Source organism: Carassius gibelio, chromosome A16 (genome assembly GCF_023724105.1).
Source record: "Carassius gibelio isolate Cgi1373 ecotype wild population from Czech Republic chromosome A16, carGib1.2-hapl.c, whole genome shotgun sequence".
NCBI lineage: Eukaryota > Metazoa > Chordata > Actinopteri > Cypriniformes > Cyprinidae > Carassius > Carassius gibelio.
This window is the reverse complement of record NC_068386.1, coordinates 19151797-19163471: the sequence shown is the minus strand read 5'-3', so window position 1 is coordinate 19163471 and position 11675 is coordinate 19151797. Positions and strand designations below refer to the sequence as shown.

Genomic DNA, 11675 nt, shown 5'->3' with positions numbered 1-11675 from the left:
CAGAGCTAAAAATAACAAAACTGTTCACAGAACAGATAACATCTTGCACAGGTTGAGCATGCATTACTATTTAAAAGTCATCATTGAGTCACACTGGGGGTAAAAATTGTCTATATATATATATATATATATATATATATATATATATATATATATATATATATAATGAATCAAATGATTCGCGATACACACTTTGAAGTCCCGATCTGAAACAAATGACTCGTGATACACGATCCGATTAGAGCGCTTCGAAACAGTGAATCGCTTTGCGACGCAATATTTTAACTGATATTCGGAGTTTCAAAAAGCTTGTGGTGTTCTTTGCTCGCTTTCTCTATATATTTTGTTGTTTGAATAACAGTGGACAACCTGTATATAATACAGAAGAATGTAAATGATGCTGTGGGGGAACAACAATCCTAAGACTTTATATTTATACTAATATAGAATGTGTTATATTGTCGGGAGGGAACCAAACATTCTGAACGGTCCAAGCAGTTCAACTTTTATGAAAAATGCTCAAAACGTCTCTCGATAACATTTTGCAGGAAAATTGCATAAAACATTCATTTTTAAAGACACAAACAAGAACTGGTAGAGGTTTGGTTCAACTCATACTGATAATATGTGCGCTCTGCAAATAATGATCCACGACCAACAGAAGCTGGGGGCAGTTCTTCCTCCCACTGTCATTCTTTGTCTTGCTCATGTAGTGCAGGAACAGTTTTGACACTGTTTTTGATTTTGGGTGCGCAACAATGAGGCGTCAGCAGCTCCTTGGCTTTGCAACTCTCATTCAGGCGGCTGTCAAGCTACAAAAAAAAAAAAAAAAAAGACCGTTTTGATGTAAAAAGTTGAAGAAAATTCGCATTTTTGTGGCGTTAATCTTTTAGTCATTCACTTTTTTTAAAAAAAGAGACCACTTAAAAAGTTACAATAAGATTAAACCGATTTTATCATGTGTAAATTATCAATATATGGAGAAAATTAACCAACGAGGTCGGCCTTGCTTCAGCCTGTATACATGCAGGTCTTTCTTGTAACACTGGAGGGCAGCACAGTTCCACTATTTGATCTACAGAAAAGGAGAAACCCTTCCTGTGGGGATAATTCGATTTCAGTTAATTATTGAAATATTTCAATTTCCCAGAGCCTACAGTTTGCTGCATGTTAGTAAAAACTAAAATGAGCCATCTTAGAATTAAATAAAAGCTTTTAGTTAAATATATATTTGGATTTTCATGGTCCTGAATCAATGTTTTGCCATGCACACGGCTAACCATATCACACGCTCTGCTTATTTTTAACTATCCTTATTTTGACTGGCTTTCATGGTCACTGATGTCTGAAGGGAAATGGATAAACCTAAACTTGGATAATAAAAGCACAAAAACAGCACTGTATCATCTCAATATTTAAAGAAAAAGTTACCTAAAAATCGTATTACGGTCATAGTTATGTGACACTGAAGACTAGAGCAATGCCTGCTGACAGTTTAGCTGTGTTATTACAGAAAAAATAAATAAAACAAACTTCAAAATGTATTAAAATGGAAAGAGTTTAAGTGGTTTTTATTGTATTTTACTGTACGTTCACACAAACCACATGCAAGTGCAAGTTTGAGTGAAGCGGGTCTTCCATGCCCTGGACAGTTGTATGTGGATCACGTGATGTCTGGGGGGGCTGGAGGAGGAGCAGAAGGGCGGTGTGCTTCATCAGTGGACATATTCTGGATCTGGTGCAGAAGTTGCAAAACAGGAGTACTGCTCTTCTTCCTTATTCTTTGCACAACACTCAAACTGCTGTCCTTCGGCTTTCTTCTCATCCTTACAAAACTCATCAACCATCATCTTCCACTGAAATAGATAAAAAGAGAAACGTTATCATTTAAAGAAGAGATAATATAACCATTTATGGAGTGACAAAAATCAACCATTAAACAAGAAAAGGTAATGCCAGTTTTTTCCCCTCTCTTATCAGCTTAAAGTAATGGTTAGATTTACGGCATAGTTCTGCTGAATAATATTTGTATATTCATATTTATAAGTAGCTTATGCTTTATATTTTAGGTACCTTATATTAAAATAGTTAATCTGGAAGTGTTTTTATGAGTTCAGAATTAAACCGTAAACCATTTCTTATTCTTTTCGTCTTCACCTTCTTCTCAGCGCAGAGTTGCTTGCCCTTTTCCTCCTCACAGCACTGGTTATATTCTCTCTCCAGGACATTGATGGCGTTCGACTGACGGATCAGCCAGTCATAGCCAGTGTTAGGAAGATGCTTGGGCATGTATCGTGGTCGGGTCTTGTGTGGAGCACAGATTTGGGCGATGTTGGAGGAATCAGGACGGCCAGGTGGAAAGCTGATGTTCAGAGCTTCGGTCTGCTGCGGAAGTGCTCCTGGAGAAGCCTCAGATGAGCTGGAGGATTAACGAGAGAGGAAGTTGAGCATGTTTAAGTATTCATTCATTCTCCATTCATTTTTCTTTTTATCCAATTTGCAACCCTATAAATGCTTCTGGTGGGATAAAGTATTTTAGTATTGGTTACATCAACTACAACCAGGGCCAGCGCAAGCTCAAATGCTGCTCTAGGCAGAGCACAATCGTGCCACCCCCACCTCACATTCACAATTAGGGATCCTTAAGATGCATGTAAGAAACTTTTTTTTTTTTTTTTTTATCTATGAAATTACACAAATAAAAACGTGCGAGCATGTTTGAGTTTTTTTTTTTTCTTCATTCTGCAAAAAGGTGAGAAGGGACACAATGCAACAGCTGCGTATAATCTGTTTTATAGGCTAATAATTAAATTAAACTAAACATATGCACACAACTCTTTAGCTCACAAAACTGGAGGTTTCGATTTTTTCTTGACTGAAACACACACCTACATTTCAGAAGCGTGCGCGTCGGGCTTTCGCAGCGACAAACGCTTTGATTGCGTTCTCGAGTTGAACTTGTACTTCGGAGATAATTTGTATCAGTTTAAGCTTTGAGAAACTGCGTTCTCCAGAGCTCACAGTGATGGGGAGAGTGAGAAGCACGCTCAATGCTACAAAAACATTTGGAAAATTGTTTTCCATCCCTTTTTCACAGATGAATTTAAGCGCATCCAGTGGTTTAGATCCAGCAACCAGGCGTCTGCCCAAAGCAGGCATTCATGCCCATCAACATCCCACGAGTCTCCATGAGTCAGGGCCTTTTCCAGTCCCAAGCAATGCTGAAGAACTATTGTATTCTCCTTTTCTTTGAGAGATGCGATGTCATATAAAATCCAAATACCATGGGCGCCATGGTCTCCAAGCAGCGAAAAGCGCTCTTCCACGGAGGCGATTACTCATGACCAGATGATTTTATTAGTTTTGACATTGAATATACATTAAAGTATTTTGCATGCATATATAGACCTACTAATAGGGTGCTGCCGGGTGGGAATTTTTCTTTGAAATGTAAAGTTTATTATAGCGACTAAAAAAAAAATCTTTTGAAGTGCCATAATTGTAACCTATGTGAAACAAACAAACAAATAAATCTCTCTCTCCTCCCCAAACCCAAGCCTTTCCACTTGGATTTCACCATTTTTTCAGTTTTTGTGTTCCGCATGGAATCACCAAAACCACAACGCAAGCACCACCTCAATTGCACAAAATGCCCCAAAATGAGAGAAAGCTGAATCCTAATGCTTGCATTTCCTGTTACTCAAAATTAGTTCAGAGATGAAGACTCCCATCTAGCAGTCAGGAAGAAAAAAAAAAAAAAAAAAAAAACTGCCATGAATCTTGTAGGATTTAATTTTTAGATATATTCTATTTAATCCAGTAGTATCGGCAAACAAAATGAAATCGCAATACTCACATGTAATCAATATTTTCTTACATCCCACTGCTTAAAGTAACATTGAGTACCGTATTTTCTGCACTATAAGGCGCACCGGATTATAAGGCGCTCCTTCAATGAATGGCCTATTTTAGAACCGTTTTCATATCTAGGGCACACCGGATTATAAAACGCATAGAATAGAAGATACTGCAGTCAAACGTTTGACTGGGTTTGCGTTATGCATCCACTAGATGGAGCTGTGCTAAAGGGAATGTCAACAAAACCTTGATCCATATATAAAGGCGCTCCGGATTAGAAGTAGTTTGAGAAAATTAAAGGCTTTTAAGTGCGCCTTATAGTGCCGAAAATACGGTATTTGGTGTAATGCAATGCGTTTGTGTGGTTTAAGACTTAAACATTTTCCACATGCTGTTCATTATTGTTGCTCCTCTATGGCCCGCCTTTCTGAAACGCGATTTTTACAAAGTTCATCGTTCTGAAAAGTGAGGTGTGCTCTGATTGGCCAGCTATCCAGTGCATTGTGATTGGGTGAATACCTCAAGCATGTGACAAATGTTACGCTCTTACCATAATGTGATGCAATGTCCTGGCATGACGAGACAAAAACAAAACCATTATGAACGAGGAATTGGATGCATCCAGTGGGGACATAATGCTTTTCATGGGTCACTACATCTGATGTTGGCTAATAGCTATGATTTTCTGGAATTAATTTTGAAAAACGGATTCAAAGGGAGACTGATTTCACTTCTACTTACGGATCACGGTCTATCAGAAGCGCTTTACTGCTTCATTATACAAACCGACTAATATTACCCTGAAGAGGACAGTTTTTCATTGTTTATCATGATGGGCAAAGTCTCTGAACTTTTGGTCAACCCTTGTATGTTTGGATTGCAAGAATAGTGTAGGCTACCTTGTAGTTAGAAAAGTGAGCGCAGTGCACCGGTGCATATAACAGACAATCATTGGACTCCTCCGCTTAAAGGCGCAATATGTAATTTTTCTGCTTTAAAAATAGCAGAAATCACTATATCTATGTTATATATATTTTTTAGTTGTGTACTTACATCATCCCGACAGTTTCCACGGACTTTCAAATCCGGAGAAAATTAGTTTAATTCGAAGACACGTCATAGACGGGCGACAAAACGGAAATAAAGAAACGTGCCGTCATATAAACTTTGACCCCTCTAGTTTATCTAACTTCCTGCGGAACCGCCAAATACAAAGGTGAACAGAAACAAAAGACGAGACGCAGAAGAAAAAGTAGTAGCCTTTATCGAGACTATTATATTTTATATTTATATTCATATTTAAACCTCAATCAATAACTTAGTTATGGATCATGATTATGCTTTGCCTGCACGTTCTGTGAAGCGCAAACGCACGGGTGAAATAAGTGACCCGAGATGGTTTTGGGACAAGAGAAGCAACAAGACACGGGTAAATATTGGAGTTGCATTTCCAAGATCGAGAGAGCTTCGTGACAAGCTGAAACTACAGAGAGATGCCGAACTCGCTTGCATTCTGATAAACAGGTATGCATCCATTCAGCTAACTGTATCTATCCGTATATTTTGTGAAACGATGATGTCTTGTGTAAAACGCAGACGGACTAGCTCTCATGTAAATCTACATTTGTTCTATATCTAGCTGAATAAAGTAGCTTCAAATGCAGTTCTCTAACTTGTTCGATTTCATAGTATAACGTAATTCTAATTATTAACGAAAGGCGGCCGTGTTTTTTAACATATTACTACTAGCTAGATGGAATATTGATTTGATAGGGGTCTCATAAGTCATATAGACGGTTTCATCGGGCGCACGGTCGTGTATATCGGTCTGGCTGCGGTGCCTTCTACAAACGCAGTTAAAGGCAAGGTTATGAGTAGACTGAAGTTGGGCTTAGGTGTTTGTTGCTGCAGGATGTGTTTCCCATACATTTGAGACTCGCCACAATTTTAAAACTGATCTTTTTTCAAAAAGGCTTCATTGAGTAACGTTGCGTACCGCACGTTTAATAATAATAATTCCTTACATTTATGTTTAAATATCAAAACGAGGCACAGGTGTTTTTATATCACTGTATTTCTGAAGACTTATATGCCTGATAGCAGCGTGTGAGCGTACCAGCTCTGCTTTGTTTACAGCTGTTACTGGGGAAACCTCTATTTCTGGCGCTTTATGTCTGTGCTTTAAAACATCTCCTGTTGGCAAATAATGAATTTGCATTTTCATTAAGTCCGCCTGATCCACGCAGCAAACATTTTGTTTGTTAGTCAAAAAATATCTACTCTAGAGGGACTTTGCTGTTGTTATTGATTCTATTTGAAAGTCTACCGGAAGTTAAGTTATGTCCACAAAAGCGCTCATGCGCAGTAACGTTTGTTTATGTTGTTGCCGTTGAAACAGTCTATATCTCTCCGTTCGAAAAGACGTGATTGTCGCTCCCTATCATTCCTCACTCATTCTAACTTAGTATTTTGACAGAGCACGTGTTCCAATGAACAACAACAACTCCCATGAGCCTTACGCTCTTTCCCGACGTCATCAAAGTACGTCTTATGTTATTATTTTGATTGAGTGACCCCTGGTGGCCAAAAATTACATACTACACGTTTAAGTAATTTAATCCGATCCTTCATCTCTGGATGTGAAAGTCCATTATGACGCTTGCTGTAAAGCACCTCTGCAGCATGTTCTTAACTTGAAAGAACATTGCTTACGGCAATAAAATCACCATTTTACTGTACTAAACAAGCGAATTTTGCCAAGATATTTCAGAGATGTTAGACAAGATGTTATAGAATAATAATTGAATGAAGCCCGAATTTTGACAAAAACCCCACTACATACAACCTATTTTTCGAATTCTGAAAACGTCCCAGCGTACGCAACGTCCGACGGGTTTTTACATTTGTGATCTGAGAACCAAAACAAGCAGTAGCCTACTCTACACCACTCAAACTCATGTTTAAATCAGTGGCAATTTTTTTTTTTTTTTTTTTTTTAATATGAAAACTTAGTCAGAAGCACCAGACTTTTCTTGCAAAGTTGCAATAGCGCAACTGTACAGAAATAGACACCGTATTGTAGGCTGCTCTCCCAGGAAACAGTCCTTGTCCTCTGTCAAGTGCGCTGCACACACCCGAATATTTGGGTTGAACGATTCTGGAAGTGTTGTAAATACAACTAGAAATCCACGGTAAAGTTGTAAGGCCAAACAAAGTTTCGCTTTCACTAAAAAGTGTGTCTCCATGACATGGCGGCAGCAGCAAGAATAAAAAAAAAAAAAAAATAAAAAAAAAAAAAAAAAAAAAGAGTCATATCTTTTTTTGTCTGAACATTTTGGCGCCGTCTTCCCACATCGTGACGTGGACATGTGGGGACATGTTTAAACCAGGTGTTTTAGGAGGGCGTGGAGGACTTAACTTTAATAAAGAATCTTAGAATTTAAGACTTTAGTCTTTACAAGTTTACAGATCTTCTCTATGCACCAAGATCTTGTAATACTCTGAAGAAAAAGGAAAATAAAATAAACGCATCATGTGACCCCTTTAAAACTAGACGCAGCCTGCGGTGAATCACCGCACAGGTTGAAGCCTCCCTAAAAGGACACTGCTTTGACACTTGTTCCCCTTCGTATAATTCGTATTTAAATGCATTTTTCCTAGTAGTACCTTTTTTTTTTTTTTTTTTTTTTTTTTATACAAGTAAACCATTTTCATGCATTTATGACCATATTCGCAGTCAATATCTATGAAAAAGCTTGAACATTACTAAATACTGTATGTGCATTTTAAAGTTAAAGCTTAAAATGGTACATCATATCAACACCACATTTAATTCCTGCATTAAATGGCATAAAAAACCCATTTAAAACCGTTTCATTTTTTAGACTTTCAGATCTGTAAACTACACAAAAAGGGAGCCATTATGAAACCAATATGGTTTACAGAAATATATAGACATAAAATAAAATGTTAAAAAGGTCTTAACATCTTCACCTCACATCAAAACCTCAAGCATGGTAAAGATATGTAGAGAAAAAAAAAAAAAAAAAAAACACCCCCCACTAAACTGAAGTCACACTGCATGTACTCCAGTAGAAACCTACCCTTTGCAAGCGCTGGAGTTATATTTGAAGTCTTGACTCTTTTGTGGACTGTTGCCATTTGAGACCACGGAGGAGACGTTATAGGAGACCACGGAGGAGATGTTATATGAAGCATTTGAAGCCCTTTTATCAAAACAGCTCCATCTGGCCATCTCGCTCATCTTGCAGCAGACGTAGTGACTGGTCTTAACAGAGAATTCATGAAAACAGTAGGCAGCCAGACTCTTCTTCCACTGATTGAAAAGACAATAAGCAGAAAAAGTAAAAACTCAGTGATTGCAATGAAGTACATCTGCAATGAAACACACGGGGAAAAAAAAAAAAGGACTGCAGTAGTCATGAGAGAATTATACATCCACAAACATCAGTTTACTTTGACATTGGTCCATTTCAGACCCCCAATTTTTTGGATACCTTCTCAAAGACTAAATGGTGAAAGGAAAACAAAAAGATTTGTCTAAAGACTCTGAATGTACTCGAAAGCACAGGTATTTCCCTGGTGCACCCGATGTCCACATAAAAAGACAAAGTACACAATAGAACTAAGAAAAAAAAAAAAAGCCACACGTTGTTGCAGTATTTTACTAAATTAATATAAAGCAGGGTAACCGAAGTCAGAAGATTTAAACCAGATGTAAGTGTAAACCAACATTGTAACATTAAAACATTGTTTGAGAGGGGTAACGCTGCTTCAAACAATAACAGTAGTTTGGTGCTGGATTGACAAAAAAAAAAAAAAAAAAAAAAAAAAAAGGCATATTTGGGAAACAGGCAACAGAGTGCTTCAGGAATGACATGTTACCTCTAGAAATAAGTTTTAGCATTTAATTTATACTACAACAGAAGTACCAGAGGTACAAATGGGCTTGGATAGAAGGTCCTTTGAAAGCTGGAAGCAGATCATGAGAAAGTATAATAAATGTCAAGACTCACCGCTTGCTCAGCACAACAGATTTTCTCTTCCGGTGTTCCATTAACGCCACAGCAGACACCGTACCAGGACTGGAGTTGATTGATAGCATCAGCCTGTCGAGTCTCATAGCCAAAGCCATCCAGAGGAAACATGTCCTTAGGGTACCGGACCGGAGCTTTACTGAACTGACAGATATCTTGCAGGTTGCCGGTATTTGGAAAGGCTGGGGGGAAATCAACCACTGGTGCTATGAAGCGAGGACCAAACACTGGGTGATCTGATGAGAGATTTTTAAAATTTATAAACACCAAATCCCACCCAAGATTTTGACAGGAAAATATAAAAAAAAAAAAGTTCATTTCAAGACCACTCTAATTTCTTCCTCAAATTTTGAGACACACTGGCAACTCCAAACACATAGCATGCAACTGCACCTATTGGGACGGTCTCCGAGTGAACGTTCGGGACTTCTTCCTGGGTCACGTCTGAAGAGCCTGCAACCAAATACACACAAAGAAACCCGGGGGAAGGACGTAAAACACCATGCGACTAATTAAAATAGATTTTTCATTAAGAAACAGCAAAGAAAACAGCTTGCAATCGCTCACCAATCACATGGGAAAGTTCAGGTACAAAAAGTCCCTGCATAATCACAACGTTCAGCCCTGAAATAAAACAAAAACTTTTAAATTGGATTGTGTGAAACAATTAACAGCTACTGATGCTAACATTTTAACAAAATATATCCATTAGAAATATAAACCAATTAATTGATCAACAGGAGAAATCAATCACTGCATGGCCTTACCATCAGGGTTAGGTGGCAACTCTCGCTGAAGGCCATCTGCAAAAAAATAAACTGATAAAAACCCAACAACAAACACCCCACCACACACACACAATCAGGTCAGGCTTCTGACACCGCATGGTTTTGCATTAGTAAAAATAATTATTTTGGACAAAATCTGACCATTTTTTACTTCACAGTATAGCGGATATGATTCATCTGATTAAAATAAACTTTATACAACACTTCTGGTGGTGAAGTTGGATTGGATGAGTGTTGGGAGATTTTCAATCCTTTTTATCACCTGGAGAACTAGAAACCCCAAAACAGAGCCAGGAACAAGTGATAACAGAATGGTTTTTGAGGAGACCACGAAATAGTTTGCTTGAAGGGTGAATTAAAACAACCGAAACTTCATTAGCAATAAAGTTTCTCGGTCTACTACTGACAAAAAAAAAAAAAAATAAAAGGCTATGTATGAAGCACAGTTAATACATTAGACAAACATCCACTTGACACCAGCTTTCAATCTGTTGCGTTGGGGACTCGCAACAGCTAAATTTGATGCTTTTTAGGAACAAAACAATGTTAATGGCCATTTTTGTCTGAATCGTAGGCTTTAACTAAGATCATTTAATAGTAACTGCCCACTTATATTGTTTTTAACAGATAGGCTTATATCATACTCTCTATCATGCTTAACTAAACATTTGCAGATTAATCGCTGAGTGCTTGCATGGCTCCTCAAATCTTTCCCTGAAGGGCCAAGAGTTTACTCCAACCCTGATCAAACTCACCTACCTGTGGTTTTCTTATGATCCTCAAGACATTGATTAGCATGCTCAGGTGTATTTGATTAGAGTTGGAGCTAAGTTTAGGAAAGTGGATCTCGTGGGCCAGATTTGAGGGTCCCTAGGTATAAAGCTGAAAATATAAAATCAAACAGACCTTTATGAACCACCTTGTCAGTAACGTCCTTTTGGACAGTAGGGTCTGGAAAAGTAGGACACATTAGCATTAGTCAATAGGAAAATAAAGGATAAAAAAAAAAAAAAAAAACTGGCGAGGATCCAGATCATCTGCACATGTTTTGATGTAACTCGGTTCACAAACACTTACAGAACATGCCATATGCTAAATAAACAACACATCTGTCGTGAATGCCCCAATAACTTATATTTTTTCGTTTAATTCTTGATCAGAAGATATATAATATGCAAAAGTGATTCGTGTCTGACTAATTGCGACACGAAAACATTAGCGTGACGCACGCCTGAAAAGTTGCATTTAACGTTACCATCCGACGCATCGCACAGAAGAGCGAATAAAAGCATCAAACAACATCCCACGCCGCGTGAAGAACTCATGGTCGGTGATGTGCCCTCAGTCAAACGCTTCTCGGTTGAAGTTAACGTGTTTCAGACGGGAAGCCCTCTGCTCTGACTGTGTTCACCTGTCCGCTTTTAAAGGCAGAGCCTCCTGTCCATGAGCCAGAACGCGCCAAGTTCAGGAGATCCTACGGTGGAGGAGGAGGATGTTCTCCTTTCTCCCTCAAACTTGCTGACACTTTAGCTCCTTTCACAGGAGTTTGCTTCCGTGTTTTATATTTTTTATTTTCAAGTAGTCTACCCTACGTGCCCCGTCCTATCCTCTACCAGCCTAACTCCCGGGCCAAACAAAATAATGGGTGAGGACGAAAAGGCGGTAAGGAGGGCAGAAATACATTAATTTCCATGTAATTTATTTTAACAAATTTGATTTAAAGTTGCCTTTCTAGAAATCTAGATTACTTTCTAGGAATCGCTTATGATGGCCATGACGCTTATGAGTTTTTTTTTTGTTTTTTTTTGTTTTTTTTTACCTGCTAGCCTTTCTTGGTAAGTTCACCAAAAAGTCATCAATTAATTGATTATTTACTATAGGCCTCTCAAAAATTTACCCAATATTTTTGTTCATGCATATATCTATTTTCTACAAAAAAAAGTATATATATATATATATATATATATATATA

The 11675-nt window shown here is 38.0% G+C and overlaps 1 protein-coding gene across 1 annotated transcript; it reads right to left on the bottom strand.

The window, feature by feature from the left end:
* Positions 1 to 1544: 1544 nt before the first annotated feature.
* On the bottom strand, positions 1545 to 11190 carry LOC128029991 (extracellular matrix protein 1). Its single transcript, XM_052617442.1, has 9 exons — positions 10959 to 11190; positions 10610 to 10654; positions 9683 to 9718; positions 9483 to 9539; positions 9309 to 9368; positions 8895 to 9151; positions 7962 to 8194; positions 2158 to 2419; positions 1545 to 1856 (listed from the first exon to the last, which is right to left on the bottom strand). Exons 1-9 carry the CDS (start codon positions 11026 to 11028, stop codon positions 1716 to 1718), a joined length of 1161 nt encoding a protein of 386 aa, XP_052473402.1. The 5' UTR covers positions 11029 to 11190; the 3' UTR covers positions 1545 to 1715.
* Positions 11191 to 11675: the final 485 nt, after the last annotated feature.